This window comes from Arachis hypogaea, chromosome 5 (assembly GCF_003086295.3).
Source record: "Arachis hypogaea cultivar Tifrunner chromosome 5, arahy.Tifrunner.gnm2.J5K5, whole genome shotgun sequence".
Taxonomy (NCBI): Eukaryota; Viridiplantae; Streptophyta; class Magnoliopsida; order Fabales; family Fabaceae; genus Arachis; species Arachis hypogaea.
Window position 1 is genome coordinate 9,043,875 of NC_092040.1, and position 27,829 is coordinate 9,071,703.

A 27,829-nucleotide genomic window follows, 5' to 3' on the forward strand; every position below is an offset into this window, starting at 1 on the left:
ATATACAGTTGCTCTAATTCGATTTAAATAAATAAAATAAAGCACCTTGGGTAAATTATTCCAATTCTTCCAGAGTGTTCTGAAAATTGTACTAGTTGATCAATAATACCCTCCAAAGAGAAAGAGTGGACCTTGAGTCTTTGATATGTTTAGTTAAACTAAATGGAAAAGCTAAGTCTCGAATTCTCCAAATTGAATACAATATAACCAAAGTAAATATGATGCACAGCAAGAGTAAAGAGATTAAATTCAGGTTGCAACGTACAATGGTAACACATATTCCTACTGCCCTACATGTATAGAGAACCACGACTTTCCTCACATAGTCACATAACATACTATTCGTGTCTTTCCAATAGGGAACAAAAACACAGCTCTGAAATTATATTAAAGAGGGTAGAGACTCACCTGAAATTTATTTCCTACAACATTCTCATTCTGCCTAAGCGCCAGAAATTTATTTCAAAATTAGTACAAAAAATTAAGCTCATGAATAATAATCTTTTTATAATGACTAGATGGATTATGAATACTAGTTTACTATAGAAGCAGCTTGCCAATAATTATATTAGCTAAAGCTAAAGCTTTTTAATGCATGGAGATCGCCCATTATCGCAAAATGTTTTTACAGTAAAAACAACCAAATGATAGGTCGGTCCTTTAACTATTTAATTAAGCACTTAAATTTGCCTTTGGTTAGCTACTTTTTCTAACTACTCTAGTAAAAGAGAAAATTCATTTTGTAGGAAGAAGTGATTATAGGCATATCTCTTAAAAATTAAAATAATGGTAGAAATCAAAGAGCAAAGGGCATTAACTGAGAAGAGAAAGACTAGCAAAGCGTAATACACACGCCAAAGGGAATACACACACACAGGTCAGGCCATCCGAAAGCAAACCAATACAATCACACACCTCATTTTAACTATCTCTAATAAGTTTAACATAAAGAGAAACAGGAGAGGAGTTAAATACAAAAGATGATTTTTTGGGGGGGGGATGGGGGAAAGAGTAGAGTCGTGATTCTAATTGGAAGTAGATGATATACCATGATTCCCTTAAACATTAAGTACGTAACCCTAGAATTAAACCTGAAGGGAATCAAACCAAAACAAAATAAACCAAAAAAGAGGTTTTTGTTTATCTTTATTTGAGACCATTTCCGGGTGTGGAAATGGCTAGTCCCGGCCAAGGGAAGCAGTCTCCAGAAACAAAGCCACCTTGATCGCCGCCTTCAAACTGCCACGTGTGCCCAACACCGGAGCCCGCAACACCGCCGCCAATGCTGCCTCCGTCCGCCACCACGCCCGGGAAAGCCCAACCGCCTCTCCCCATCCCCATCCCAAATCCAACATCTTCGAGGCCAGGCCCAAGACCAAGCCCAAACCCACCCAGAGCCAGAAACCCACCAGGACCCTGCTGTGTGTTGCTCAGCAACGAAGTGAAGCTCCCACCGCACAAGCTCACGTTATTACCCTTTGCTTCACCATCCACAACTACTCCACCGAACTGCACGGGTGCTCCGGGGTGGTTGTTCCCGGCCACGGGAACCATGGTGAGCGGGGTCACAGAAGAAACCGAGGTGACGGCCGGACCCGCGGAGGAGGAGGTTGTGGCGGTGGAGGCTGAAGGAACGGTGCGAGAGCGCTTGGCGTTTTTACGGCTTCCACCGCCGACGGGGATGTCACGGAGAGTGCCGCCGTGGGTCCAGTAGCGGCGGCAGGACTTGCAGAAGTGGCGAGGCTGGGAGAAGTTGTAGTTGTTGTAGTAGCAGAACTTGGTATTAGTAGAGTCGCAGCGAGGGCACGGCAGGTGCTCTTGCTCGGCCGGCGGTGGGGCTAGGGAAGTGTTGTGAGGCTTGGCTGATCGACGGCTTTCGCCGGAGTCGGAGGAGGGCATGGCGTTGTGAAATGGGGTGAAGGTAGAAATAGTATGTAGTTGAAATTGAAATAGTATGTAGTCAGAAACAGTAGAAGAGAATGGAATGAGTGGTGTGGTTGGGCATATGGGGAAGGGTGGGGGGTTTTTATGGGGAACAAGAGAGAGAAAAGAAATGAGGGTGGTTTGGAAGAATGTAATGAGAGACAAAATTTCTGAGGGTTATATGAGGCAGAGTGGAATGCAGCTTTAACAATGTTGCTGTGTGAAGCACGACATGCATTTTCAGTCGCCTACAGATAGAGACTTATGCTTCCTTGGGTCGGCTAATAGCCCTGCACTGTGCACACACCTATCTCCTCACCTCAATTTATTTTTTTTATTTTTATTATTGTGAATTTGGTTATACGTTCAATCTTGTACAAACAAAAAAGAGTGTGTATAAATATCGTTACTCGGATGTTTCTTTCTTTCTTATTCTTACTACTATTCAAAATGAAATCATTAATTTTGCTTGGCTTTAATTTGTTTTCTTCCCCTTTATTCCTTTTCTTATAAAGGGGTTGGGCTTTTTGGTTTTGGATCATTAGCAATTATGCATGGTGCGTAAAGTGAATTGGTGGAAGCATCATCTTGGCATTTGCCCTTTGAAGCAATTATGGCATGTAAATCTATGGCCAATTGAAACAAAAAGCAAATCCAACGAGAGTAGCCTGTACGTGCTGCCAATTCCAATTACCACCAAACCCCTCATGGTCAAGCTAATCATGAATACGGTTAATTTATACGCATATTATAATAATGTCATGTCTCCTCCTCCTGTCATTTTCCTTATCCAATCGTCTCTTCCCTGAAAAACAGCCCCTAACTAAGTCGTGTTTTCTAATGCGATGGGCTATTTATGCATGCATAGAAATTTGGCCTTTGTTGTCATCAAGAATTTAGGATAATAATTGCACTTTAGCCACTAGCTAGGTAGGCCTACGATTTGATTATTGCATTGTAGGTATAAGGGCACACATGAAATAATTCCTTCTAGTAAAGTATTATTATTTAGTATGATACTGTAACTAACCGCGAGCTGGTTGCATAATTAAAGAATGAAAAAGTAACCTAACTTTGATTTAAATGATTAGTGGAGAAAACACAAAAGAGAGAGTGGAATTGGGGGAATTGATCCGATCCGATTTGGATTGTTTTCCCAAAGCGTGCGCCTAAGGAAAGTGGGTGCATGGGTTAATGGTGGTGAGATAGAGCCAAAATTTGAAGGTGGGTAGGGCGGGTCTAATGAGTGGGTGGGGACAGTAGAGACAATATAATGAGTGTCGGGCAGCGTGGGGAGCAATAATTGGGTCTACCCTCTGATTTCGGACGCGTCATGTCCGCATCAGATTCCTCCTCCGTACTACTCTTACTATCTACATCTCTAATCTCTCACCGGATTTACCGCTACACTGTACCCATTACCAAACAAACTGTTTGCTCCCAACAGAACACGCATCACTTCCTCACCCTTGGATCCTCATCGGACGGAGCCCAATGGGTGTGTGCTTTAAGACCCAGTCGTTGTTGTTTTGTGGGGTTTAGGTGAAAATGGGTCCGTCACCCATGATCACTGACCACTGACACTCCTTCCTCCCGGCCAATTCCATGGTGTACTATTCCCTCCTTCTTCCATGCTCACACTCACACCTCTCTCGCTTTTCTTTCAGCTGCACAAACGTCATTATTCATTCATCCCCTCCTCCCACCTCCCATGTCTTTCTTTTCCATCTAATCATCTTCACACCACTACTTCTTATTAAAACCAGGCACCTTTTCATAATAATAAAACAAAAAAAGACTTCCATTCTAAAACTCAGTTATTACTTACTAAACCAAACATATTTAATTTAATGATTAATTTTTCATATAAATATAATACGGTTGTTTGTTCAATTTATTGAATTGAACTGAGTTTTTTATTAAAAAAATTGCATGTTTTGAGTAGTTTTTTTTGTCTCATTCTCATAACAACCAATAATAGTATAAACTTGTCTGTGATAGACTTACTAACGGTGTTAATAGAAGAATTCTTAAACAAATAGTAACAACGAAGTTTTTTTTTTTTAAAGGCGAGTGTATTACTATTAACTTAAGTATACAAATTTACAATATTAGAAATTAATTGGATGAAAAATAATAAACCTAAACTTAGAACCAGTAACAACTGGGTTGATTTGATTTGTTCAGCGTATAATCCTAATTGTCATATTATCATTATTATAAAAAATAGGTGAATGGATCTTTCTCCTAACATAAGTATGCTTTTTTTTTATAAATCATTTAATTATGCATGCATTCTCACACACAAAAGGAAGAAATCTTAGTGTATCATTATTTTATAAATATGTATATGTAAAAAGTCTTCACATATATTGTGTTAAAGTAGTTAATCCATTAAAATAAAAATCCTTAAATATACAAATTGAATTGAAATGACAAAGTGATAAGTGTATGTTAGACTTTTAAAAGTAGCAAGTCACAAAAGTTGTTGAACAAGATGCTTCTGCTTATGACAAAATCGTGAGCATGAACCTACTAGAAAATGAAATCATTCCCATATGTAACCCACTTGAAAGTTGGAACGAATCAGTAATCACTATCTCTGAAAAGCTGAGTCAAATGGAACAGAAAGCTAACACAAATTGAATTACTTAAAACAAGGCGGTTACATGATCAATATATTGAAATTACATAACAAATAACAGGCATACATCTTGTCCAGAGCTACTACACACTACATACTGTTTATAATTTGAGGTAGAGAAACGAAATTGGTTGCGTGAAGTAAGAAAGTAGAAATATTGTTACATTATTAGTAGAAGGAAAATGGAAAGATTAAAGAGCGGAGAGTTGTCTAACATTGAAGGGGGATACGTATCTATTGTCTCCATCAAGGAGCTGTTTGGCGAGGATTAGGTTGGCAGCTTCACTTGGATGGTATGCGTCCCAGAAGACGTGCTTGTACCTATCTGAGCACAAGCTAGATGTAGGCCCACATGGAATTATCCCTGCTAACTGCGACTGGCCCCCAAATCCACAGCATGCACTGCTTCCTGTCCTCAACCCTATTGCCATAACCATTTATTTAGTTACATCGCCTATTATCCATTGGTATATATTATATTACTCTCTAACTAATCACTTAATTCAATTAATTAAGATTATTATATTTACCATATTTGGCGTAGTTTGTTATGAGTTCCATGACTAGATCATAAACATTGGCAAGGACGAAATTGGCTCCGGGGAGGTTGTCGTTTAGCTCAGCAAGCAAGTCCTTCAATCGACCATTGTATTGGACTGCAAGCTTGTTAGCCAAATCCGAACACTCATCCTCATTAAGCTGATTTATGGCCCTTTGGTAAGGTATGCATCCTATTGGCCCAACATTACTCACCACAAACTTTCTCGCATCCATTTCATATAGTCTCTGCCACACAACCAAGCCCAATTAACAAACTAGACACATATCATGAAAGCATTAAAAATGTACGAAATAACACATCAATGTATTAATGTGCGTACAGTTAGTTGGATCCTAAAGTGGTTGATCATTTCGTCGACAAAAGCGTCTGGACTTTGATTAACTCTGGCTCCAACTGACACAAGCGGGAGAAGGTAGTTGTTGAGGAAGTCATTGGACCCAACGCTGATGGAGAAAATGGATCTCTTCATTATTAACTCCCTACCATTCGATTTGCCTAATAACTTGTCTATCTCTTTTCTTGTTATGTTGAAGTAATCTATTTGAATATCCATTCCCAGCCTGTTCACCTAAAAAAGTTTTAATTATGAATAACTAACGAGTGACATACACAAACATGCATGGAAATTAAAGTTTACACATTAAATTATTATACTCACAAATATATTTCCTGTTGCATTCAGAATACCTCCTCCTCCCGAAGCATAATTCACTCCAGAGAGTATAGCTTTCCCGGTAGCATTTGGTGCGAGAAAAGGGACAGCATAGTTTGGTTGTCCCAATTCCTCTCCTAAAGGGCATAATAGTTTGTTAAAAATTAGTTTCTAAAATTTATCATTAAGCATAATTAGAAAGTCTCAGCACATGGTTGAAAACATACCTACTATATCTGAGATGGTTCTACCGTTGGTGAAGCGGCCGGTGGGGTTTCCACCGGAGGCCTTAAAATCAATACCATTTGGTGTCATGTTTGCCCTAGAAAGAGTTGAAAGATAGTTGTTGTTTCCAGCATCCACTAATGAGTCTCCAAAGATGAAAGAAGCTCCTAAGCTCTGTTTCTGAGCAGCATAAGTTCCATAGCTACTAACAAGCAAGAATAATAAAGTGGCCAAGGTGTTATAGTAATTCAAAGCCATGATGGTTTTCGTCATGCTGCATGAGCTCGCACTAAGCAGCACCATATATATATAAATAACACCAAGTGCAAGAGGGAAATCAAGATTCTTCTCTAATTTCTTCACCAAATTAAAAAGAATCTGCAAACATCTTTACTTTGAATTGGCCTCTGATCAATTACGTGTGTGTATATGTATATTTTTAAAATACGGTGTGAAGGAGTACAAATTTGAATAGTTTCGGATTGTCATGTGGTAGGTCATCAGCATATGAATAAGTTCATATTTTTCAGCATGTTATAGCCTTGGATCGTATATGTTTTAGAGGCTGATGAGACCGTTAATTAGGTATTGTTTGGTGACCTTAACTAAAACCAAATTCCTTTGCATGGAGAAATAAATAGAAAGGGGTGCCTATTTGACTATTTGCCAATTATATATAACAATTTTATACTAGATTGTAACTTCGTTGTTGAACTAGAACTCGTAAAATTAACATTCCTCTGTCTTCAATAGCTGAGGAAATAATTAAATATTCCATAATTTCTTCCCTTATACTCACTAGATTATTATGAGTCGTTCTTGCCTTAAGAGTTTAGATTGATGATGTCAAACTGTATATAAAACTTGACGTAGATTTTTGGAAAGAACATTTTTTTATGGGAAAGTATAGTTTGTCAGTCTGGGTAAAAAACACATTGAAAATTTGCTTTGGGTAGCCACACATTATAAAATATGAATAACAACAATGAATTTGGGCCTTGGCCCGCTAATAAAGTCTTTAAAACAAAATAAAAAGACCAAATATCCGTCCAAAAAGAGACCAAAACAAAGGTTTTATGTATTTACTATGACAAAAAAAAAAAAAACAAGTGTGTATTTATCAAGATTACTCGTAATAAAAAAAATTATATTTTTTTCTTTAATAAATATATTAAAAAACTATTAGAGATTTTAAACTTTTGTTTTTTATTTCAACTATATATATTTAGCAAATCTAAAAATAATATGACTAAAGAATGTTTTGAAAATATTGATTAAGAGAGTTAAAATAAAAAAAAACACCAAATTCTAACTCTTTAGATTATGAGTATGATATGGGATTTTTTATTTTTATAAATTAAATAAATGGAATAATTATCAAAATAAATAATTTAAAAAATATTTATCGAAATAAATATTTTTTTCTTTTACCGTGTAAACGAGAGTGTATATCTCGTTTACAGTGTAAATGAAATACATGTATTTTTTTTAAAAAATTGAAAATAATAAAAAATATTAATAATATCAATAATCCAAACTTTTAGCATATAATTAGTACATAAAAAGATTGATAGAAGATATTAAAATGGATATTTTTGATCAATTAATACTAAAAAAGTATATAAAAAATTTTAGATTAAATTATGATATAATTAGATTGATTTAAATTTGAAAAATAAAAAATTCGTACGTGTTCAAGAAAAGTTCCATGATGAGAATGCCGACTTCTAAAAATTGAAAGATGAGAAGCGTGAAGTTGATGCACGATAAATAAAATACAAAAAGATGAGATAACCGTTTGTCATAAGAGAGGTTGATAGGGACATGGGAAGAGAATTGAAACGGTTATCTCCCACGTGAATAATGGGAGATAACGTGAAAGATAACCGTTTCAATTCCCTTCCCACGATACCCATCAACCTTTTCTAATAATTGGCAAGCGTTATCTCATCTTTTAATGTTTTATTTATCGTGCATCAACTTTATGCTTTCCATCTTTCCATTTTAATCTCTTCTACCAACCTTTTCATGTATTAATTGCATGCTAAAAGTTTGAATTATTGATATTATTAATATTTTTTATTATTATTTTTTTAAAATACATGTATTTTGTTTACACGGTAAACGAAATACATATAAAATTATCTCGTTTACAGCGTAAACAAAATAAAAAAGAATTATTTATTTTGGTAAATATTTTTAAATTATTTATTTCGATAATTATTATAATTATTTTATTTATTAAAATAAAAAACCCTTCATATATATAAAAAATTAGTTATTAAATTAATGATTTATATAAAATATATTAAAAATAAATTAAATAGTATATATTTATTACAAATACATGATAATTAATTTTCCAAATGTACATGAACTTTTTGTTTAACATGTTATCAATTCATTGATTCTATTATTCTATGAGAATATATATATATTGTTTTTGGTCAAGCCATTCTATATATTAAAAATTTCTAAAAAACATTTTCAAAATCTTCCTCTAAGACAATAGCAAAGCCCTAGAAGATAGACACAGAGAAAAAGCCTTTAGAAAAAAAAAAAAAATGGAGGGCTCCAACCTCGGTACTTTTCCCTCTTTTACAGAGGACAGAGCCAACTCACCAAAATCGAACGTTAGAAAAAACTCAAATTCTGAAACACCCTTCCATCTTCCAAGTTCCAACTCTCGGCAATGCCCGCTCTCAGGAAGAGAAACCGCGAACGGGATTCGTCTCGTGCTTCCACTGTCACCAATAGTCCTGCGAGCCATGATCACCAACACCAAATGTTGGAGTATGAGCTCAGCAGGGAGCAAAGAATCCGAGAAAACCAAGAAAGATTGGGAAAGCTTGGTATCTTGGATCTCTCCCTCAAGCTCAAATCCTCTAACCTTCCTTCTAAGCGCACTCGATCCTACACCCCCAAAACCCCTCCTACTCTCCCCCCACCTGGTCCTGTTCGCCGTTCCTCCAGGTTCTCCTTCCCCGAATTGAAACATGGCTTTCAAGTTTTGTGATCTTTTGCATCTCATTTTGGCCTCAAAATCTGATCTTTCTTATATATGATCCGTCCTTTTGTTTCCCTGCATGTAACTTATTGTGTTTTACAGGTTGCAGAATGTGACTCCTGTTAGTTACTCTGAGCCGCCTGTGAAGAAATCTGAGTTTCGGGATCGTCCGAAGGTTGTGATCCAGGAGGGTTCGAAGCCTGAGGTGTACACTGAAGAACACGAGAAGCTGTTGGGTAATACTGATAAGAGTTGGACTCTGTTCGTGGATGGTGTTGGGAAAGATGGAAAACGGATTTATGATTCCGTACAAGGGAAGACATGCCATCAGTGCAGGTTAGTTCATGACTTCATCCTCCATATGCAACTGAAATGGAGTAATTTGCTTCTATGAATTTGTTTAACGACTTTCCAGTGGTTTTAAAGGTGCATTTTCTACCATGATGATGTGCTGCTTTTGCTGTTTATTGATTGTGTCAATAGTGTTATCCTTTTCTTTTATGTTGTGCACACTTGTTAGCTGTTTTTTTTTTTTTTTTGGTATGTAATGCTTGTTGCTTCATCTGGAATATCCAGTGATGAATACGTTATCAGGGTTCATGTTTACATGTTTTGCTATGAGTCCATGATAACATTGTTACCATGAATTTCATTATCTGGTCCATCTATTTGTCTGATTTCTATTTTGTTGCTATTTTTTTCTTATGGAACTTGCTTGCTACATGAAATTACTGTTCTGCAGGCAAAAAACACTTGGTTATCGTACCCGCTGTAACACATGCAACTTGGTCCAGGGGCAGTTTTGTGGAGATTGCTTGTATATGAGGTATGCTTTCTAGTTGATCTAACATTGTTTTTGTTGGTCATCTTGTTTATTAACAATGAAACTGCCTATTTAGGATTTATGGTGCATGGTTTATTATGATGGAACCTTATCTAACAAATCCTAAGATTATTCTTTGGAATCAATATGAATTTACTTATATATAGGCCAAGAGAGTTTCTATATCTTGTAAATTTGCTGTATTATTATTGCATTAAATATTGTTAAAGCATTCCCCGTGATCTGTTTTGTTGCTTGGTTTGATTTGAACGAGACCTGCCCAGCAATTTATGATGCCCTATATGGGACTGTACCTTTAATCTAACCTGATGCTGGCTTTATCTTATACTTTTTGTAGATATGGTGAGCATGTACTTGAAGCATTGCAGAATCCAAATTGGAAATGCCCAGCTTGTCGTGGAATTTGCAATTGTAGCTTATGTCGTCAAGCAAAAGGATGGGCCCCCACTGGCTCTCTATATAGAAAGGTTGCTCCTAATTCTCAGGCAAATTTTGGTTTTAATTTGTTTTTCCAAGGGTTTAGTTGGAGCTAAGCTCAAATTTCTCCATATTTTAGATATCAGCATTGGGTTACAAATCAGTTGCACATTACCTCATCCAAACCCGGCGCGCTGATAAAGATGTGGAGAAAAGTGCAGATTCCAACTCGATTTCAGCAAAAAGGTCACTACCTTTCTCTGGTCTAGAGGTCAATGAGTCTATTGAGGTCAAAGAGACTCCTCTTGGATTAATGAAGCCTCTAGCTAATACTGAGAGCGATGGAGATGAAGTTTTGACAAAAAGATCGTTGCTGAATCATGTACCATTCAATGAGTCTCTTGAGGTCAAAGAGACTCATGTTGAATCACTGAAGCCCGTAGCTGAAACTGAGAGTCATGTAGCTGAAGTTTCAGCAAAGAGATCATTGCTTTTCTCTGATGTACAAGATCAGGTTGAAAAAGTTCAGTGTTCATCTACCATGAAGCCACTTGGTTCTTCATCCAGGCCTTGCTCAGACAGCATTGCTGGAAGACTTAGGTCCAGGCTCAAGAAACCCTAATGCCCCCCCTCCCTTTCTTTCTTTTTTGGAATGTAATATGTATGCCTGATTTCTAAGGAACAATATTTCAAAAATCAGGAATCTTGGAACATTGCTGAAATGGAAAAACCTTTTGTCATGGACTCACAATTTTATTTTTAAAAGGGTAGTATTGTTATACGCCTTCAATGCTTAAGTACACAGGAGTGATTCTCAGAATTTATCAAATCCTTTCCCAAACTCTTCTCTTAAGTTAGATGATTTGATTTGAATTTATTTAACAAGATGCCGGGGAAACAAAGCTAAGAAATATATATACTATATATAACGCACTTGAGTGTTGGCGTTGACTGAATACTTTAGTCTCACTTCCTGCAGGAGCCGCCTACATTTAGTTAAACTTATAAGTTGCAGAAAGTCAACCAAAGAGACAAAATGAACTCCAATCATACTGATCCATATGAATATCTAAAGCAATAAAAATATTGGAGTGATCATCTTACAAATAAAATATGGTGGCGTTCATAATGTTTCAATGAAGTTCAAATTTGTCAGTTTCTTTAAAGAAAACCTAGTACAGATGCATACAACCTGCACCAGTTCTTTATAAGATAATGCAAAATTTAGATTCATCAGTTCTCTTATACAAAGGATCTTATCACATGTTTAGTATATACTAATTTTAGTTGCTTGGTTGCTTCAGGCTTACCAGCTATGATGGAGGATCTGCTTCAATCTTCGTCAACCTCGATTATTTACATACTTGCCTTGCTGATCTGCATCTTCATTTATTATCTTGGAAGATCAGTTACTAAAAGTGAGAGCAAGACCTGTACTGCACCACAAGCAGGCGGGGCGTTGCCGATTATCGGCCATCTACCCCTATTTGGTGGAAAGAAACTGCTCTTTGAAACACTTTGTACCATGGCAGAAAAATATGGACCAGCCTTTACCATAAAGATGGGTTCAAACAGGGTCCTAGTTTTGAGCAGTTGGGAAATGGCCAAAGAGTGTTTCACTGAACATGATAAATCTTTCTCAGACAGACCCCTAGTTACTGCTTCAAGATTACTAGGCTATGATGGTGCAATGTTTGGTTTTGCGCCTTACGGTCCTTACTGGCGTGAGATGCGCAAGATTGTTACAATCCATCTTCTATCAAACCATAGGATCGACCTGCTTAAGCACATACGAGCTTCGGAGGTGGAGATGGCAATGAGAGAGCTGTATGGCTTATGGTCAAGCAAAGGCTGCCCAGAGAATGGAATATTGGTTGAAATGAAGCAATGGTTTGGTGATTTAGCATTTAACATTATCTTGAGAATGGTATCATGTAAGAGATACTTTGGAGTAAGCTCAGAAGATGGCAAGGCACAATATTTCCAGAACATAATAAGGGACTTCATTAACCTATTTGGGGTGCCTGTGATATCTGATTCAATTCCAGCTCTTTGGTGGTGGGACATACATGGTTACAAGAAGAAGATGAAGGAGACGGCTCAAAAACTTGACCAACTAATTGGGGAGTGGTTAGAGGAACACAAGCAGAGAAGACTATTAGGTAAGGATGGAGAGGAAGAGCTAGATTTCATGGATGTGATGCTGAGAGTCCTACAAGAAAACCCTATTGCTTCTTTTGACACAGATACCATTATCAAGTCTACTGTCCTGGTGAGTTCTTGAGACAGCTTTGAACTTTAATGTATTTTATTCATTTGACTCTGAGTTTGAGACAACTTATAAACTTGGCGTTATTTCAAGATTCTAGCTACAAGATATACTGTGTTAGTTCATAGGAATAATGTCTGTATTTTGTAAGTCATAACTTGTTTTTTAATACAGCATTGGAATAGTTCTGAGTAGATTTTTTGTCTCTGCAGAATCTGTTGGCAGGAAGTGACTCCATTATGGTAGCTATAACATGGATCTTGTCTCTGATGCTTAATAATCCACAAGTACTGAAGAAGGCTCAAGATGAGTTGGACAACAAAATTGGGAGGAATAGACAAGTGGAGGAATCCGACATCAAGGATTTGGTGTATCTTCAAGCCATTGTGAAGGAATCTTTGCGGCTAAGTTCTCCGAGTGCTGTCATTTTTCCTCGTGCAGCAATGAAGGACTGCACGCTTTCAACTGGCTATCACATCCCAGCAGGCACCAAGTTGATGATAAACATATGGAAAATAATGCATGATGAGAACTTGTGGCCTGATCCGTATAGCTTTCAACCTGAGAGATTCTTGTGCAGCAGCCACAAGGACATAGATGTGAGGGGCCAACACTATGAGCTTCTTCCATTTGGCTCTGGAAGGCGTTCGTGCCCCGGAATTTCACTATCTCTCAATGTTATGCATCTTATTCTGGCTGCACTGCTGCATAGCTTTGAAATTACTACTCCATCCAATGAACCTGTAGACATGACAAAGAGCATTGGTTTGACAAATGTGAAAGCAACTCCACTTGAGGTTCTTCTTATTCCACGCCTCAACTGTGTTTTATGATGGGGAAGGCTAAGGGCACTCTATTTTTCTGCTGTTTGTGTTGTGCCTTTTATTTTTGTACGTAGATGTATTATTTGAAAATAGTTATTATCATCGTACTAAGGTATGTGGGAAGAAGATTGACAGAACATCCAGTTAGAAGGATAGATCAGATAAAAGATAGACAGATGGCAAAACTTAAAAGAAGATCCAAGAGACTAGTATGAAGTGGTTAAAGGAGATCTAAGTGTAAATGGTCTTATTATAGACATAATATACAATAGGACTCAATGTTGTTATTTGATTCATGTAGCCAACTCTACCTAGTAGGATAAGATCATAAGACTTTGTTGTTGTTGTTGTTGTTGTTGTTGTTGTTGTATCATACTAATGTGTAGACATACCATTTATCCTTATAGTAAATAAGTGGTATGTACAATCGAAGCCATGTTTAACAGACATCTCTCTTTAGCATTAGTTATAGGCTGTTAGTGCTTCTTGCTAGGTTTGTCATGTCAAGTCTACTCATTGCTTCCTAAGTGATTCATTATCACAATCAAATTATCAAGTTTTCAAAACAACAGATGCAGCTGTTATTGAGGTCAAAAGGAGAAATGATACAATTCAATTTAATCACACCTCACTTCACTTATAATTTTAGCTATGAATAGAGCATCATTGAAGAACCATATATAGAAGAATCAAGAAAAAGGACTTCTCAGAATTCATCAAATTCATCAAATTCTAGCACCATATGCGGTGCACCTTGCATAATCCTTTACTTCCATTTTCTTCAAAGTTGATCCACAAGCACATTGGGCCCTCTAACTCCATATGTGGCCGGCAAATGATGCATAATGAATGACATTAAAACTCTATAGCAAGTATCAAATATGTATACCAATTTATCCTTCTGCCATATGGATAGGTACACTGAATCAACATTGGTCAAATGCTAAGAAAAGTAAAAGGTAAAACCAAGGTTAGGTTCATGTGCACAATGCTAAAGTTGGAGGGACAAGGATGTGATTTGGGGTGAACATAGCCTATCCATAAAGTTAAGACATGTTTTCTGTGTATGCCTAAAAATCCAAATTTTGTAAACTCCGAGTAATTAACCAATAAATTAATTATTATTTAAAGAAATTAAAAAATTAAATTTTATAGTTTAATAAAATTGAAATAATTAAAATATGAGTTTTAACACTAATTTTAAAGATTTTGACCCAAAAACAGACCAACGGACTGAACCGGTTGGCTCGAATCCAAATCGGGTTAGCTACTGGACATGTCGGGTTTGACTTTATAACTGACAGATGAGACTCATCGTTCATAGGACAGGCATACATCATATACATTTGTATATTTTGCTTGAGTGTGTATTGTGTTGGTTTGCTTAATTGTTTAACTCTGCTTATCTGCTACTTGTTCTACTTGCTGTAATTGCACCTCTATCTGTATTTTTCTTACTTGAATGGTATGTGTATGCTTCTAAGAGACCCTCTCTTGGTGGAAGAGTGAAGGAGAGTTGTTCCACCGATGATTTGGAAGTTTAGAGTTGATAGAAGGTGTAGAGTTAGAATGGGGTTGGAATCGTTTAGTTAGATTACCGATATTATTGATTTAGAATAAATTTTAAGATTAATCTAAATGTCGAAATTTTAGAAATGTCTCTGACTTTTCTGAGACTTTTTATATTTACTATGTGAGTACTTTTACCATGTTGAAAATTCCTGATTCTCATTCCATACATATTTCTGATATTTTTCATATGCAAATCGAGAGGCACCTCGTTGAGCGTCTGAAGACTCTTCTTACAAGTAAAGAATTGTCTTTTGGGCTGTTATATTTTGTTTTAGATTATGTATATATGTATATAGAATCTCTGCATGTATATTTTGTATTTTGTCCCTCTTAAAGGTTGATTTGGAGAAACTCTGTAGTTTGAGTTATGTTTTGTATTGTATATATATAATTACATACTCTGGCCGGCCTTAGCTTCGCAGGTCAAGTCTGGAACTTGATTTTTGTGTTTTGGAACTATGATTTGTCTATTATGTTTTTAGCATTCTTTTGATCTTACCTATCCGTTTTACGATTATGCATGTGATTGTGATACGATTTTTTGTTTTCGCTTTTGTTTAACTTATTCTCCAGGCTCCTAAATATGAACTCTTTCAACTATATTTATATACATATTTTATTTTTAAAGATCGAAATACCTCGTCACCTCTACTTTACGACTTAAGCGTAAAGTTCTGTGTGGTAGGGTGTTACACATTTAATAGAATAAAGTGATAATTAGGTCCATGAGGATTTCAACTTCAGATAAATTAGTCCTTAAAGAAAAAAGATACCAATTAGATCCTCTACAATAACAAATTATGGACATATTATGTTCTTTTGTCAATTCACCATGTAAACTTAACGACGATGCTTTTATGTGTCATTGACTATAATGACATTTATTTATGAAATATTGTCAAGATAACTTTTGGAGCAAAATTTCACTTTCTGGTTAGGATTTCTAGTAAATAGAGAGTAATTGATGACAGTTATATGAAAACTTAAAAGATAACAAATTAAATATTTTATTGTCCAAAATGTTATCGTCCCGAACACATGTGACAATAATGGGACACGCCACATAAATGAAATATATGGGCAACTTCATTTCATTTCACATTTTTTATAGACAGAAAGACATAATTTATCCACCATTTACTATTGTAAAATACTTGACTAATTTTTTTTTTTCAGGGACTAATTAGTCCGAGATTGATATCCTTGAAATCCAAATAATAAGATAGCGTTTGTTTTTGGGGGCAAGACACAGAAACATGGACAACACTTGTTTAAAAAATGTTTGGAAGCAGAGACATGGATAGTAGACATATTGTCTCCGAGACAGTTTTTTATACTTTTATGTCCACTCTTTCATGAAGGACAATGATGGACACGGAATTTAGAAGAGTGGATATTTTTCCACTATTACCCCCTTTTTATTTTTCCTATTGCGTTGTTTAGAGATACTTTTTTTTCCTGTTCTTTCTCTATCTCTTTTTTTTCTAGGTACTCTCTCTTTTCTGTAGAATTTTTTATTGGGGTAGATAATTCTTTTCTTTTTATCGTTTTACTTCAATACCATTTTAACCTTATATTATATTATTTAATTTGTAATAAAAATATTAACAAAAATAATTAATCTTAAAACTTTTGAAAGATAAATATTATCAAAAGTAAAATTGATCTTTTAAAATGCTAAAAAATAATTTATAAATTGTAATTGATTTTATATAATTTAAAGAAAAATCAGTTTTTTTATAAAGAAAAATCAGTTTTTAGATAAAAAAATTAGTTTTTTTAAATAAAAATAGATTTTGATATGCAAAAACTAATTGTTTTTTCATGTAAAAATGGATTTTTTTTTTAAATTAATTTGTTATTTAAAATTAATTTGACTTATTAACTTAAACGAAAATTTTTATTAATCAAACTCAAATTTATTTTTTTGTTAATCTTAACCATATGTATTCCTACATATTAATAATAAATTTTAAAATAAAATAATTATATTTATAAATTTTATTTTAATATAAATACTAATATATTTTTTATTAAAATTTTTTGCCTCTTCAAATATTTTTTTCAAGTTTCGTCTGTACTCCTACGTACTCTCATTTTTATTAAATTAATTTGTATTGATGTAGAAAATTTGGAATCATAGGGCTATTTTAGTCATTTCGTATAATATTTTAGTCTTGTCCATGTGTATCTAAACATAATACTAGACATTACATTAGTGTCTTGTCCATTGTATCCAAACACAATACACAAAAAATAATTTTTAGTGTCTTCTTTCTATTGTCTCCGTTTCAGTGTCATGTTTTGTCCTGTCTCTAAAAATAAACGCAGTCTAAGTGATGGTGTGGATTATGGTACAATAGATGGCCTAACATCCTTTAGATTACACATGAAAAGCAAACAAGAGGATTTCTAAATACAGAGCTAAGAACACTTTAACTGAAAGAAGATATGCTTTGGAAATTAGATTTGATATTCTTGGCAAACCAAAAAAATAAAATAGGGATTGACAGTTCCATTCTGATAAACAAGTTGATTTATTATCAGATCATAACTGTATCTTATACTACCTATAACACAATGCATTAGTGAATACAGTAGACAAACTAATCATTTTTTATTATGGAAGAGAGCATAGAGTATTAATTTTCTTGTAACAAATAAATGGAAGTGCTACTGATTTTATTTACCTGTAAATAATGCACATTAGAGCCAATATAATATTCAGAAGCAACTAATTACAAGTTGCATTTGGAAGCCAAATGAAGACAAGAAAGTAATTAATCCATGCTTTAGGACACATAATCATGTGAAGTTTGTACCAACAAGACAAAAGTGTAAACAAGAGCAGAATCTTGAGTCATCAAGAAAAGTAGTAAAACATACAGAAATCTGATTTCCTGTACCTGTTTGGAGATAAAGCAATAAAATAAGCTCAGCTTTTCTGGATCAAATCGTTGTTGGATGATTTGATTACAATAAATTAGTGTGACATATAAGAGAGACATACCAAAAATTTTTTATGACTTTTCGTTATCCTTGGGAGTCATTTGTATAAATTCAGTGAGAATGAATCATCTCCAATCAAATTTTCCCTTTGATAAGTATAGTTTTTCATCATACAATTTTTAAAGGGGTTCAAACGAAATATGTGACATTATAACTGTATGATGAAATATTACTGTTAATATTAACAAGTAGGAAATTCAATAGAGAAGATTCGAAATCTTGGTGCAGATGCCAACTTGGTTTAATGATTTGGCCTACCCTCTCCTATCTTAGGACCACCTTTTATTTACTATAATTTCTAAAAAGATAGTACCAACCAAATACGTTTGAAAAGAAATTTAAATGTCAAATCCAAATGTAACGTAGTTTTTAACCAAGCAATTCACTAATTAACTGATCAAGTAACTCGTCAATTTTACAAAACACACATTTATAGTATTATAGAGTTGATATTTTAACCATGAAAATTGTACAAATATAAAGTTTAATTTATATATTTGTTATATTGAGAGCCACTGACATTATCCATGCCGAAAATCTCCTTATCCATACCTGCCACCCATTTTCTCAAGTCGGTTAGATACATTGCTGAGGTAAGCAAAGTTGTATATATAAGTGCTTTAGCATTGGAACATAACTAGGTCATGGTTAAGAATCAAAGATCATGGATACCTCAGAGCTCAAAATTCTCGTTTCAACCATTCTTTCCCTCTTCATTAGTGCTTCCATTTTGTATTTCTTAAAGAAAAAACACACTACCAACAAAAAGAAACAATGCAGTGCCCCTCAAGCAAGGGGTGCATGGCCTATTATTGGCCATCTTCACCTCTTTGGAAGCCATCAACTCACACACAGAACACTTGGTGCTATGGCTGAAGAACATGGACCAATATTCACTATTAAACTTGGTTCATACAAAGTTCTTGTGTTGAGTAGCTGTGAGATGGTGAAGGAATGTTTCACCATCCATGACAAAGCATTCTCCACAAGACCTTGTGTTGCAGCCTCAAAGCTAATGGGATATGACTGTGCCATGTTTGGTTTCACTCCTTATGGACCTTACTGGCGTGAGATTAGGAAGCTAACTACTCTTCAGCTTCTTTCAAACCATAGACTTGAACTCCTCAAGAAAACAAGAGAAACTGAGTTGGATTCTGCAATAAGGAAGCTTTACAAGATAGAAGGAGGGGTTTTTGTTGATATGAAGGAGTGGTTTGGCGATTTGACACACAATGTTTCTTTGAGAATGGTGGGAGGAAGGCCATACTATGGGGAAAGTGGTGATGGCTATGAAGAAAGTGAAGAAGCAAGGAAGTATAAGAAGGCTATGAGAGAGTGTGTGCGTTTGTTTGGGGTGTTTGTGTTGTCTGATGCAATTCCATCTCTTGGCTGGTTAGATTTCAATGGACATGAGAAGGCTATGAAGAAAACAGCTAGTGAAATGGATACCCTGGTGAAAGGGTGGCTTGATGAACACAAAAGGAAAAGAGCTTCCAATAAGGAAGAGCAGGATTTCATGGATGTCATGCTTAATACTCTGCAGAATGCTCATATTTTTGGTTATAGTGCTGATACCATCATCAAGGCTACTTGTTTGGTAAGTAAGTAATTCATTCAGCTAACCAACTGCTTTTTGTGTTTGCTTCTGTAACATGTCTCATTTGATCAACCATTTTACGTTTAAAAGGATTTGTAATAAAAAGAACTGTTCCAATTTCTAATAAAACATGCATCTTTGGAATTTGGTTAGTCTATTTTGATCTTCTCACAGTTTATAGATAGAGAATTGTGCTATTTTTATGCCATATAATCTGATTCAACACTAAGATTAGTTTAGTAAAGGAATGGAATAATATAAGCCTTTTGGTAATGTTATCTTTTCAGTTTGGCATTTAACTTAAATACTCCAACTATGAATATTGTTTGCAGAATCTGATACTAGCAGGAAGTGATGCTACCATGGTTACTCTAACATGGGCGTTATCTCTGCTACTCAACAACAAAACAGAACTGAAAAGGGTGCAAGAAGAGATCAACATTCACATCGGGAACGAAAGGAAGGTAGAAGAATCAGACATAAGCAAGTTAGAGTACTTGCAAGCCGTAGTGAAAGAAACTCTAAGACTATATCCACCAAGTCCCATCATAACCTTTCGTGCAGCCATGGAAGACTGCACTTTCTCATGCGGATATCACATCCCTGCAGGCACACACCTAATGGTGAATGCATGGAAGATCCACAGGGATGGTGATGTATGGGAAGATCCACAGGATTTCAAGCCCCAAAGGTTCTTGACAACACACAAGCATGTTGATGTGAGAGGTCAGAACTTTGAGCTTGTGCCTTTCAGTTCTGGAAGGAGGGCTTGCCCTGGTGCCTCCCTGGCTCTGCGCGTCGTGCATCTAACGCTAGCTAGGTTGTTACAGTCTTTTGAAATCGATTCTCCTTCGGATGAAGCTGTAGACATGACAGAGAGCTTTGGCCTCACCAATTTGAAAGCCACCCCACTTCAAGTTCTCCTAACACCACGTCTACACCCCAAGCTTTATGAATTATGAATTCTGAGAGCCTTTGGAATGTGATAGGTTTTCAATCTTTAAATGCTTTACTTGTTTAATCATTACTGGTGTAGCAACTACAAGCTGTTGCAGTAAAATAATCTGTAAGTTGTTGCAATAAATTGAGATGCTAGTGGAAGTTGGCGAAAGAAAACATAAATGACACCTTAAACAAGCAAACATGTAAAAGCACGCTGCTAAGCATTTACAAAGTTCATGCTTCTTCTGCAGCAAAGAGTTGACGGAGCGGCGTTGGATTCAACCAAAAAGAAACTGACAAGAAACAATGTTTGTTAGAGTAGAGGATGGTTGTACTTTCACTCATGTTGTAAAAGTAAAACAAATCACAATGAAGTCTCACATTGGGTAAGGCCAAGAAGAGAGAACTAAGGTGTCAATATAAAATAAACATATCAACAAATGTCAAGGCATACCTTTCTCGGCCTTTTGGCTAAGATCAAGTGTAGTATCTGTTCTTATCAGTTTAATATCTGATATGTGAGCCAATGGCTCACACGATATTAAATTAATTTATTGAGGGTGAGAAGCCACCTCAATAGCTTGCTATTGGGCTTCTTCTGCGTCGCCCTTTGTGTTGCACTATTGCAAGGGCCTGGCGCAACCCACCAATTTAGTTTGAAGATTTGTGGTCTCTTGTTCCTAGGAGATTTGTGGTCAAGGCGCAACCCACCAATTTAGTATGGCGCGAGGGTGGGGTGGTAATCTTTTTGGGGGTTTGAAGGTTCCTGTTTTCTGGACATCTAAGTAAGGTGCGTTTTTGGGGTTGGGTTTAATTTTGAAAGAAGCCACGTCGTTGGCGCCATGCTTTACGAGGACGGTCTAGGTTATAAGTCAAAAGAGCCTTTCATTTTGTAGATTACTTGATTAATGGTGCCGAACTGTAATAAGATAGCTGCTGCGTTTTGTTGTTCTTGCAAGTGATTCCGTACCAATGGTTCACTTTTATGAGTTTATCAAATTCTTTACTCTCAGCTCCTGTTCACTAAAATATAAAATGTATATAACACATGGGCTCCTCATATAACCATTACCTGCCATCCCATTTCTCCTTAAAAAGACAAAAGTTTGATTCCAATTCCAACTCAATCTTGAAAGGATTATCAATGATGTACATACAAATCCAAACATCCAGATTCTACTTTAACATGTGGGGGGAGGGAAAAAAAAAGAAGAAAGAATTTGACAATTACACCTTGATCTGTGATATGTGCTCAAGCCATGACATAAACAAACCCTAAAGCCTGAATCCTAGGACTAGTGCAAGCTTGAGGAAGGAATATGCTCCTTGTTACTCCTAGTTAGGTATATATGTACATCGACAGAATTCAAGTCACAAACAGGTATGACCCAAAAATCTTGTCTAAATTAGAAATCAATGAGAGAAGGAACTTGCTTCCATGCTATACATTGAGTACTCACTGGAGCTAAAGTTTGGTCTCTCCTCGCTCCACTTCAAAATTTCCTTTGCATATTTAAGTGCTGCATCAACACTACCAGGCTCCAAGCCCTTCACCACAGACACGTACAACTTTCTCCCTGTAAGAGATGAATAAAGCCTCTTGAACTTAACCGCTATGTAATGAGAACCCAGCTGACCAAGGGAGGGGTTGTGATTGATGCTGTTACTGTTGCTATTGGGCCGAGGTCGGCTAATTGTTGGATGAAAATCAGAGAACCAATCACACTTGGTCAACGGAACTTGTTCGATCTTCTCCTCAAACTGATCAACTTTGTTTAATATCAATAAGAAGTCCATATGCTCAAAAGTTGGGTGAGTGACAATGGCTTCGAAAAACTTCCTACTTAATACCATCTTATTAGTGGAACAACCATTTCCATCAACGGTAAACTGATCATAGTCACTCAAGGAAACACAGAAAATGACCATTCCAACATCCTCAAACATCTCCAACCACTTGCAATTTTCTCCTAGCCCCCTTGCATGCACCCTAATAAGTTGATACCTGCTAGCCATCCAAAACAAAAAAGATGCATCAGAAACATCATAATAATGACTTTGCCCCTAATGTAATATTCCTTTTTCCTTTCTGAAAGAGGGTAACATGTAGACAGGCATTTGAAGAGGGGAGCAAATCAATTTAACATTTCCTTATTTGAGCCAAACTTACATACAAGAAAATTTCAGCAACTTCAAATAAATCCCGCAATATTTACATATCATATAACTAAAAAGCTAAAAGTTTTTGCCCATAAAATTCATGAGTCCTTGCAGTTCTGGACCATCTCTCTCCTTACTAATTATAAACCATCAATATCCTACTCATCATATTGTTAAGTGGAAAGAATTGTCTCTATAGACATAGGAAGTTCTTATGTTTCTTCTGCATGCACTAAACCCTATTGTATTTGTCAAATATCATGACAGCAGGGACAGACAAAGAAATTTTCATACAAGCATTCCAATAATGTGTAGTGGAAAAAAATTTTTCAGCTTCATAGGCTACTTACTACATCAATAAGTACCGTATTTATTCTCCACTATATCCATATGCTCGTCACAAAATTTACCGAGGAAAAAAAAAACTAAACACTATATTAACCAAAGGGAAAAGGGCACAATTTTTATTTTGACAGAAAGCCACAATATTTGTTTGGCAGGAGACAGGCACAAATATTGACGTACCTGATCAATGAATCATGTAGATCAGCAGTTTCACCAGTTTCCTCAGGAGATGATTGGGGAAATGAAAACTCCACACAAGCCAGACCATTGGATGAAGTAACTCCCTCAGCATAGAGGATATCCAAATCCGAGGGTTCATAATCAGTCCTCAATATCTTAACAGCCTAGACATAGAATTGCCATGTTATAGACATATGCAGAATAAGAACTAAATTCGTAAAACAGTAATATACAATATACAATTAAATTATAAGAGCACACATATAAAATACTGATGAAAAATAAAACTTATCTTACCCGCTCTAAGAAATAATTCGCGACACTAGGCAACATCTCTAGTTCACTTCTTCTTGCATATGTGGCCTTAATGGCTGCATCATTCCATAACTCCTCAATCAATGGCGCATATTCGCGTGTAGCAGCTGGAAAGATGGCATCAAGTTTGCCCGATACCATAGTTTTCAGCAACCAATCAGAGAATACTTTCAGCCTTGTACCAATGGAATACATCGTTTTCTCATCAGATTCTGGTCCAGGCCCTGTTGTGAGCCATAAGCAAAATCTTTCAATACAAATGGCAAGCTAAATGTTAAATCTGCATACCTCTTATCATCTTATACAGTAATCACTATCCAAATAATAAGGGGGGTTTTGTGTTAATTTTGGAAGGAATTATCAACCATGTGACACCTTAAACAAACATCTAAGCATGCTGCTAACCATTTAGATTTTAGACGCACAAGTACTTAGTGCACGGTTGATGGACAGTTGAACACTTGGCCATGTATTTTTTGGTGCTGAGCCAAACTGTGACAGGAGAAGTGTATAGAAAGGAGAAAAATGGTCTCATACCTGTGTTACCAGGAGTAGAAGACTGCCATTTCTTTAAATGCCCCAAACATTCGTCTTCAAAACGCTCACGACCCTCCAGGAGTACGCCAAGATAGGCGTAGACATTGCTCTGGATGGTTAACTTTATATTTTCACGCTCATCATCTGAGAAGGGGACACTGTTGTACAGAATCTTGGCCTGTCATAATTATTTAAAATTCTATGAATTTGTTGACTCTTGCTATGCATTCTTTGACACTACTGAATTAATTATTAAGAAGGACTAAATTAAATTATGAAATAACAAATCACCTGCTTGAAAATGGTACTTGTTCCAGATCCACTACAACCAACTAAGAGAAGCTTCTGAATTATTGCGTGGTCAAGGTAGTCAGGAACTGCTTTGCTAGACAGGCTGGAGTGTTGTTCTCCATGAGAATTTGAAGATTTAGAAGGTACTGGAAGGGACAGGAAAGCACATACAAGCTTCGTTCCAGCCTAACAAATGAAATAAAAGAGTAAGAAGCAAAAATTGACAGAGCAGAATGAAATAAGAGACAAATAAAATCCCATGGGAAAATGATCACCTTTCCCCATATATACCCTCGTGTATTCTTCTGTCCCTCTTCTTGGTATGAACCATCCTCATTGACCCAAAAATGTGGGTTACCAGCACATTGAACTCCTGCCAACTGCATTGTCAAAACAGGATTCTTTCAACAATTTTTCTTCCACGACGAACAAGAAATCGTTATTAAGACCTCTAAAAAGATTTTTTGCTTTATATTAAAAAATTTCAACCTGCAACATCCGAAGCTCTACTTTTGTTATTTCCCGACCATTGATGAAAACTTGAGTGTTTCCATTGCTAGCATCAGGCTGGATGGGGCCTCCAACATTCAGATGGGGACTGATAATCCTGGAAGGCTTTTGCCCTTCCTACAAAATTACAAGCCAATCAGCATCCATAGCAAAGCACTAAATTTAGAAGTCATGTAAGATACAAATCAAAGAAAAAAAGGGGAAAAAATAAAATAAAGCATACCTTCCCCCAAAGACCAGACACTTTGTCATACCAATAGTTTCCAGGCTTCAGCTTCTTTGGAGGGTTTGGACAGTTCTGCAAGGTAACCAGCTCCTCATACGCAAGAGGCTTCCCATTAACAAAAATATATTCAGGTGGAAGCTGATTCACTTCACAAAACTTCTCCGCCTTCATTATCTGCCGAACCTCCAATTCATTAAGCAACCGCTTGAGCATCCGTGAGCATTTCCCTAAATTCCCTCGTTTCGACTCATCGATGGGGAATCCAATACAGGCAACACATTTCCTACCCTCCGGCATGGACCCCATAGCTCGGAGCACACAATTACTACAATACTTTGCATCACAGACAAGGCAAACCTCCTTCTCTGTGAATCTATTCCCCTTGAAGCATCTATAGCAAGACCCTTTCTTCCCCTTTGTGAGAGGCTCCCTTTTAAGAGGTCTAGTCACAGCTTCCTCCTCATCACCAAAATCCCCATCCAAAGCATCATCAGAATCCACATCGAAGGTAACAACAGGGGGGCGCCTAGCATCACCACAATCCTCAGCCTTCAGCGAAGAAACCCGAGTGGAAGGGTACTCCAAACTCAGAACAGACTCAGTGGAGGCCCAATCGTGCTGATGCAACTCGTTCGAAACCCTCAACGCACTCGAGCTTCTCCCTGACTTATCAAAACTCTCGCAAAACTCCACAGTGCCGGAGCTTCCAGCTCCCCTCGATTCCTCCAGCATCCTGGAACTCCCACCCTCATCGGAAAACTCGCCGGAGGCATAGTTCACGTTGGAGAACTCGAACGCGCCGGAGCTACTCAACTCACCCGAGAGCTCACAGACGTTGTTGCTCTGCGAAACTCTGTCCTCGAAGGCGATGACAGAGGTGGGAGACACCGTTCTCTCCGAACCTAACTCGACCTCCTTGGAAACCCTAGCTTCGGAGCCGAGAGTCCGGAGCTCCTTAGAGAATTTAACGGTGGGGTTTTTGGGCGCCACGATTGGTTGCACAACGGGTAAAGAGAGAGTATCGGAGAGAGGTACTTGAGAGACGACGGAAGCTACCGGAATGTCGTCGACGCTGATGGGAACCGCCCGGGGGAGATCGAAGGGGAGCGGCGGGCCGTCGTACTCGAGGGCGAAGGAATACTGGTCTCCGTGATGCGGCGCCGGCGACATGGTACTGTAGGGAAAATGGGGAAAAGGAAGGGAAATAGTTAAAGAGAAAAACCATGAAAGAGGAAAATTTGAGGTTTGGTTAGAGAGAATAATAGGAATACGGGTGGGCCATTGAATAGGGGAATGTGAGAGTGAAGGGATAAAAAGATTCCTAATTTTACAGCGGAAGGAGTGTGAGATAGTGGGAATGAGGGAACACGTATAGCTATGGTGGTTGGAGGTGGCGCGAATGGGTAGCTGGTGCGTGCGAGTGAAAGAAACAAGAGTGGGTGGTGAATGCAGCAGAAATGGCGTGTTGTGACTACTACTGTGGCCTGTGGGAGGGTGAAGATATGAAAATGACAGCCATTGCGGAATCTCTTTTACTTTTGTGGGCAGGGCTCCCTGTTGCCCACCACTTTGTCTTTTTACACTAGCAACCAACTTTCCCTTTTCTTTATTATTTTATTATTCAACCAATGTCTAAAATCAAAAAGTGTGGTCGTACGGATTAGGCGAACAAAGAAGAACCGATGGCCAGCAACGGCGGGGGTGCCATGACAGTAACGCCATTGGTGACTTCACTGGTGATTAGGAGAGGGTAAGAATAAAAAGGACATAATGTTAGGTTAGCAAAGTTAGCAGAACAGAGTAACGCAACCAAAATTTTTAGAGAAAAAATAGACCGAACTGAATTATGCCGTGTTTTTGTTTTTTCGAGTTTAGGAGTTGCTTTGTGGGGAGTAAATTTGAGCACTTTTTTATTTTTGATATTGGGTCAGCGGTGGTGTATAACTGCACTATAGGAGTGCAGGGTGCTTGACGTGAGTGTGGCACCCAGAAATCGCTGGGTCCGATTTCATGGCTTCCAAATTTTTTTTTTCATTTTGCCAAGAAATCGCTGAGTCCGATTTTCTTGTGCAAAAGAAAAATCTGAAGTTAAGCATGAAATCGGTGGGTCCGATTTCCATGCACTGCCCTTCATGAATCACAAATCGGACGGTCCGATTTGTGTCCCTTTTCAACTGCAATAAATCGGACCGTCCGATTACTTCTCTTCATCTTAATGCCGTCACACCGATGTAAAATTTTCCATAGTTCCATAACCCAGTATTACACCACAATTGGTGTCATATAAAAAAAATTAGTCTAAATTTGAGACGCAATATTTCTATTTTTTGTTATTTCGAATTTTTAATGTCTTAATTCGTCATTTTAATAGTGGGTTGTTCCTGTAAAAATTTTGATCCTCAAATTAGCATAAGTTATAGCCTGATTTTTTTGCATATGATTTGGGAGTGTGAGTTATGCTGGGATATGATCATTGAGGGTGATTTACACTGTTATGACGGCGTTGTTTTTTGAAATTTTGGGGAGAAGAAATCGGACCCACCGATTTCAAGTAGAGAGGAAGTAACACAAATCATACCCACCGATTTGTGTGAGGGAGACGTTGAGCAGCATGAAATCGGTGGCACCAATTTCTGGATGGTGAAATATTTTACCCGAAGAGTGCAGTAATCGGTGAGACAGATTACTGAAGGTAAAAAATTTTATTTTAATCCGGGGTGAACCAATCGGACCTACCGATTTGGGAGTTCACGCAATCGGTCCGTCCGATTTGCCTGT

The 27,829-nt window shown here is 37.0% G+C and overlaps 6 protein-coding genes, 1 long non-coding RNA gene and 1 other non-coding gene across 8 annotated transcripts; 4 read left to right on the forward strand and 4 right to left on the reverse strand.

The window, feature by feature from the left end:
- Positions 1-813: 813 nt before the first annotated feature.
- Positions 814-2,399, reverse strand: LOC112800618 (dof zinc finger protein DOF3.4). The gene has a single exon (XM_025842958.3). The coding sequence runs from the start codon at positions 1,897-1,899 to the stop codon at positions 1,147-1,149; it is 753 nt and encodes a 250-aa protein (XP_025698743.1). The 5' UTR covers positions 1,900-2,399; the 3' UTR covers positions 814-1,146.
- Positions 2,400-4,545: 2,146 nt separating this feature from the next.
- LOC112800619 (GDSL esterase/lipase At2g23540) lies at positions 4,546-6,419 on the reverse strand. Its single transcript, XM_025842959.3, has 5 exons — positions 6,009-6,419; positions 5,788-5,918; positions 5,449-5,697; positions 5,098-5,353; positions 4,546-4,988 (listed from the first exon to the last, which is right to left on the reverse strand). The coding sequence occupies exons 1-5, from the start codon at positions 6,307-6,309 to the stop codon at positions 4,759-4,761; spliced, it is 1,167 nt and encodes a 388-aa protein (XP_025698744.1). The 5' UTR covers positions 6,310-6,419; the 3' UTR covers positions 4,546-4,758.
- Positions 6,420-8,577: 2,158 nt separating this feature from the next.
- LOC112800620 (uncharacterized) lies at positions 8,578-11,115 on the forward strand. Its single transcript, XM_025842960.3, has 5 exons — positions 8,578-8,979; positions 9,116-9,349; positions 9,756-9,839; positions 10,195-10,324; positions 10,414-11,115. Exons 1-5 carry the CDS (start codon positions 8,699-8,701, stop codon positions 10,894-10,896), a joined length of 1,212 nt encoding a protein of 403 aa, XP_025698745.1. The 5' UTR covers positions 8,578-8,698; the 3' UTR covers positions 10,897-11,115.
- Positions 11,116-11,307: 192 nt separating this feature from the next.
- LOC112800621 (cytochrome P450 CYP82D47) lies at positions 11,308-13,816 on the forward strand. Its single transcript, XM_025842962.3, has 2 exons — positions 11,308-12,546; positions 12,756-13,816. The coding sequence occupies exons 1-2, from the start codon at positions 11,590-11,592 to the stop codon at positions 13,374-13,376; spliced, it is 1,578 nt and encodes a 525-aa protein (XP_025698747.1). The 5' UTR covers positions 11,308-11,589; the 3' UTR covers positions 13,377-13,816.
- A 4,637-nt stretch (positions 13,817-18,453) lies between these two features.
- On the forward strand, positions 18,454-20,661 carry LOC112800623 (cytochrome P450 CYP82D47). The gene is made up of 2 exons (XM_025842964.3): positions 18,454-19,545; positions 19,878-20,661. The coding sequence occupies exons 1-2, from the start codon at positions 18,613-18,615 to the stop codon at positions 20,505-20,507; spliced, it is 1,563 nt and encodes a 520-aa protein (XP_025698749.1). The 5' UTR covers positions 18,454-18,612; the 3' UTR covers positions 20,508-20,661.
- LOC140184659 (uncharacterized) lies at positions 19,761-20,925 on the reverse strand. The gene is made up of 2 exons (XR_011881766.1): positions 20,674-20,925; positions 19,761-20,591 (listed from the first exon to the last, which is right to left on the reverse strand). It is a non-coding gene; the product is annotated as an uncharacterized lncRNA (long non-coding RNA).
- Positions 20,926-20,937: 12 nt separating this feature from the next.
- LOC112804673 (U2 spliceosomal RNA) lies at positions 20,938-21,134 on the forward strand. Its single transcript, XR_003203284.1, has one exon. It is a non-coding gene; the product is annotated as a U2 spliceosomal RNA (small nuclear RNA).
- Positions 21,135-21,592: 458 nt separating this feature from the next.
- LOC112800622 (extra-large guanine nucleotide-binding protein 1) lies at positions 21,593-26,594 on the reverse strand. The gene is made up of 8 exons (XM_025842963.3): positions 25,049-26,594; positions 24,805-24,942; positions 24,591-24,695; positions 24,316-24,501; positions 24,025-24,202; positions 23,470-23,711; positions 23,173-23,336; positions 21,593-22,492 (listed from the first exon to the last, which is right to left on the reverse strand). Exons 1-8 carry the CDS (start codon positions 26,219-26,221, stop codon positions 21,901-21,903), a joined length of 2,778 nt encoding a protein of 925 aa, XP_025698748.1. The 5' UTR covers positions 26,222-26,594; the 3' UTR covers positions 21,593-21,900.
- Positions 26,595-27,829: the final 1,235 nt, after the last annotated feature.

Coding starts and splice junctions, on each gene's coding strand:
- LOC112800618 (XM_025842958.3), bottom strand. CDS start 1,899: ATGCCCTCCTCCGACTCCGGCGAAAGCCGTCGATCAGCCAAGCCTCAC.
- LOC112800619 (XM_025842959.3), bottom strand. CDS start 6,309: ATGGTGCTGCTTAGTGCGAGCTCATGCAGCATGACGAAAACCATCATG. Junction 5,919..6,008: donor AACCATCTCAGATATAGTAG/GTATGTTTTCAA, acceptor TATGCCCTTTAG/GAGAGGAATTGGGACAACCA. Junction 5,354..5,448: donor ACTTTAGGATCCAACTAACT/GTACGCACATTA, acceptor GTTGTGTGGCAG/AGACTATATGAAATGGATGC.
- LOC112800620 (XM_025842960.3), top strand. CDS start 8,699: ATGCCCGCTCTCAGGAAGAGAAACCGCGAACGGGATTCGTCTCGTGCT. Junction 8,980..9,115: donor CCTGTTCGCCGTTCCTCCAG/GTTCTCCTTCCC, acceptor TGTGTTTTACAG/GTTGCAGAATGTGACTCCTG. Junction 9,350..9,755: donor AAGACATGCCATCAGTGCAG/GTTAGTTCATGA, acceptor ACTGTTCTGCAG/GCAAAAAACACTTGGTTATC.
- LOC112800621 (XM_025842962.3), top strand. CDS start 11,590: ATGATGGAGGATCTGCTTCAATCTTCGTCAACCTCGATTATTTACATA. Junction 12,547..12,755: donor TTATCAAGTCTACTGTCCTG/GTGAGTTCTTGA, acceptor TTGTCTCTGCAG/AATCTGTTGGCAGGAAGTGA.
- LOC112800623 (XM_025842964.3), top strand. CDS start 18,613: ATGGATACCTCAGAGCTCAAAATTCTCGTTTCAACCATTCTTTCCCTC. Junction 19,546..19,877: donor TCATCAAGGCTACTTGTTTG/GTAAGTAAGTAA, acceptor TATTGTTTGCAG/AATCTGATACTAGCAGGAAG.
- LOC112800622 (XM_025842963.3), bottom strand. CDS start 26,221: ATGTCGCCGGCGCCGCATCACGGAGACCAGTATTCCTTCGCCCTCGAG. Junction 24,502..24,590: donor GAGGGTATATATGGGGAAAG/GTGATCATTTTC, acceptor TTCATTTGTTAG/GCTGGAACGAAGCTTGTATG. Junction 23,337..23,469: donor CGAATTATTTCTTAGAGCGG/GTAAGATAAGTT, acceptor TTCTATGTCTAG/GCTGTTAAGATATTGAGGAC.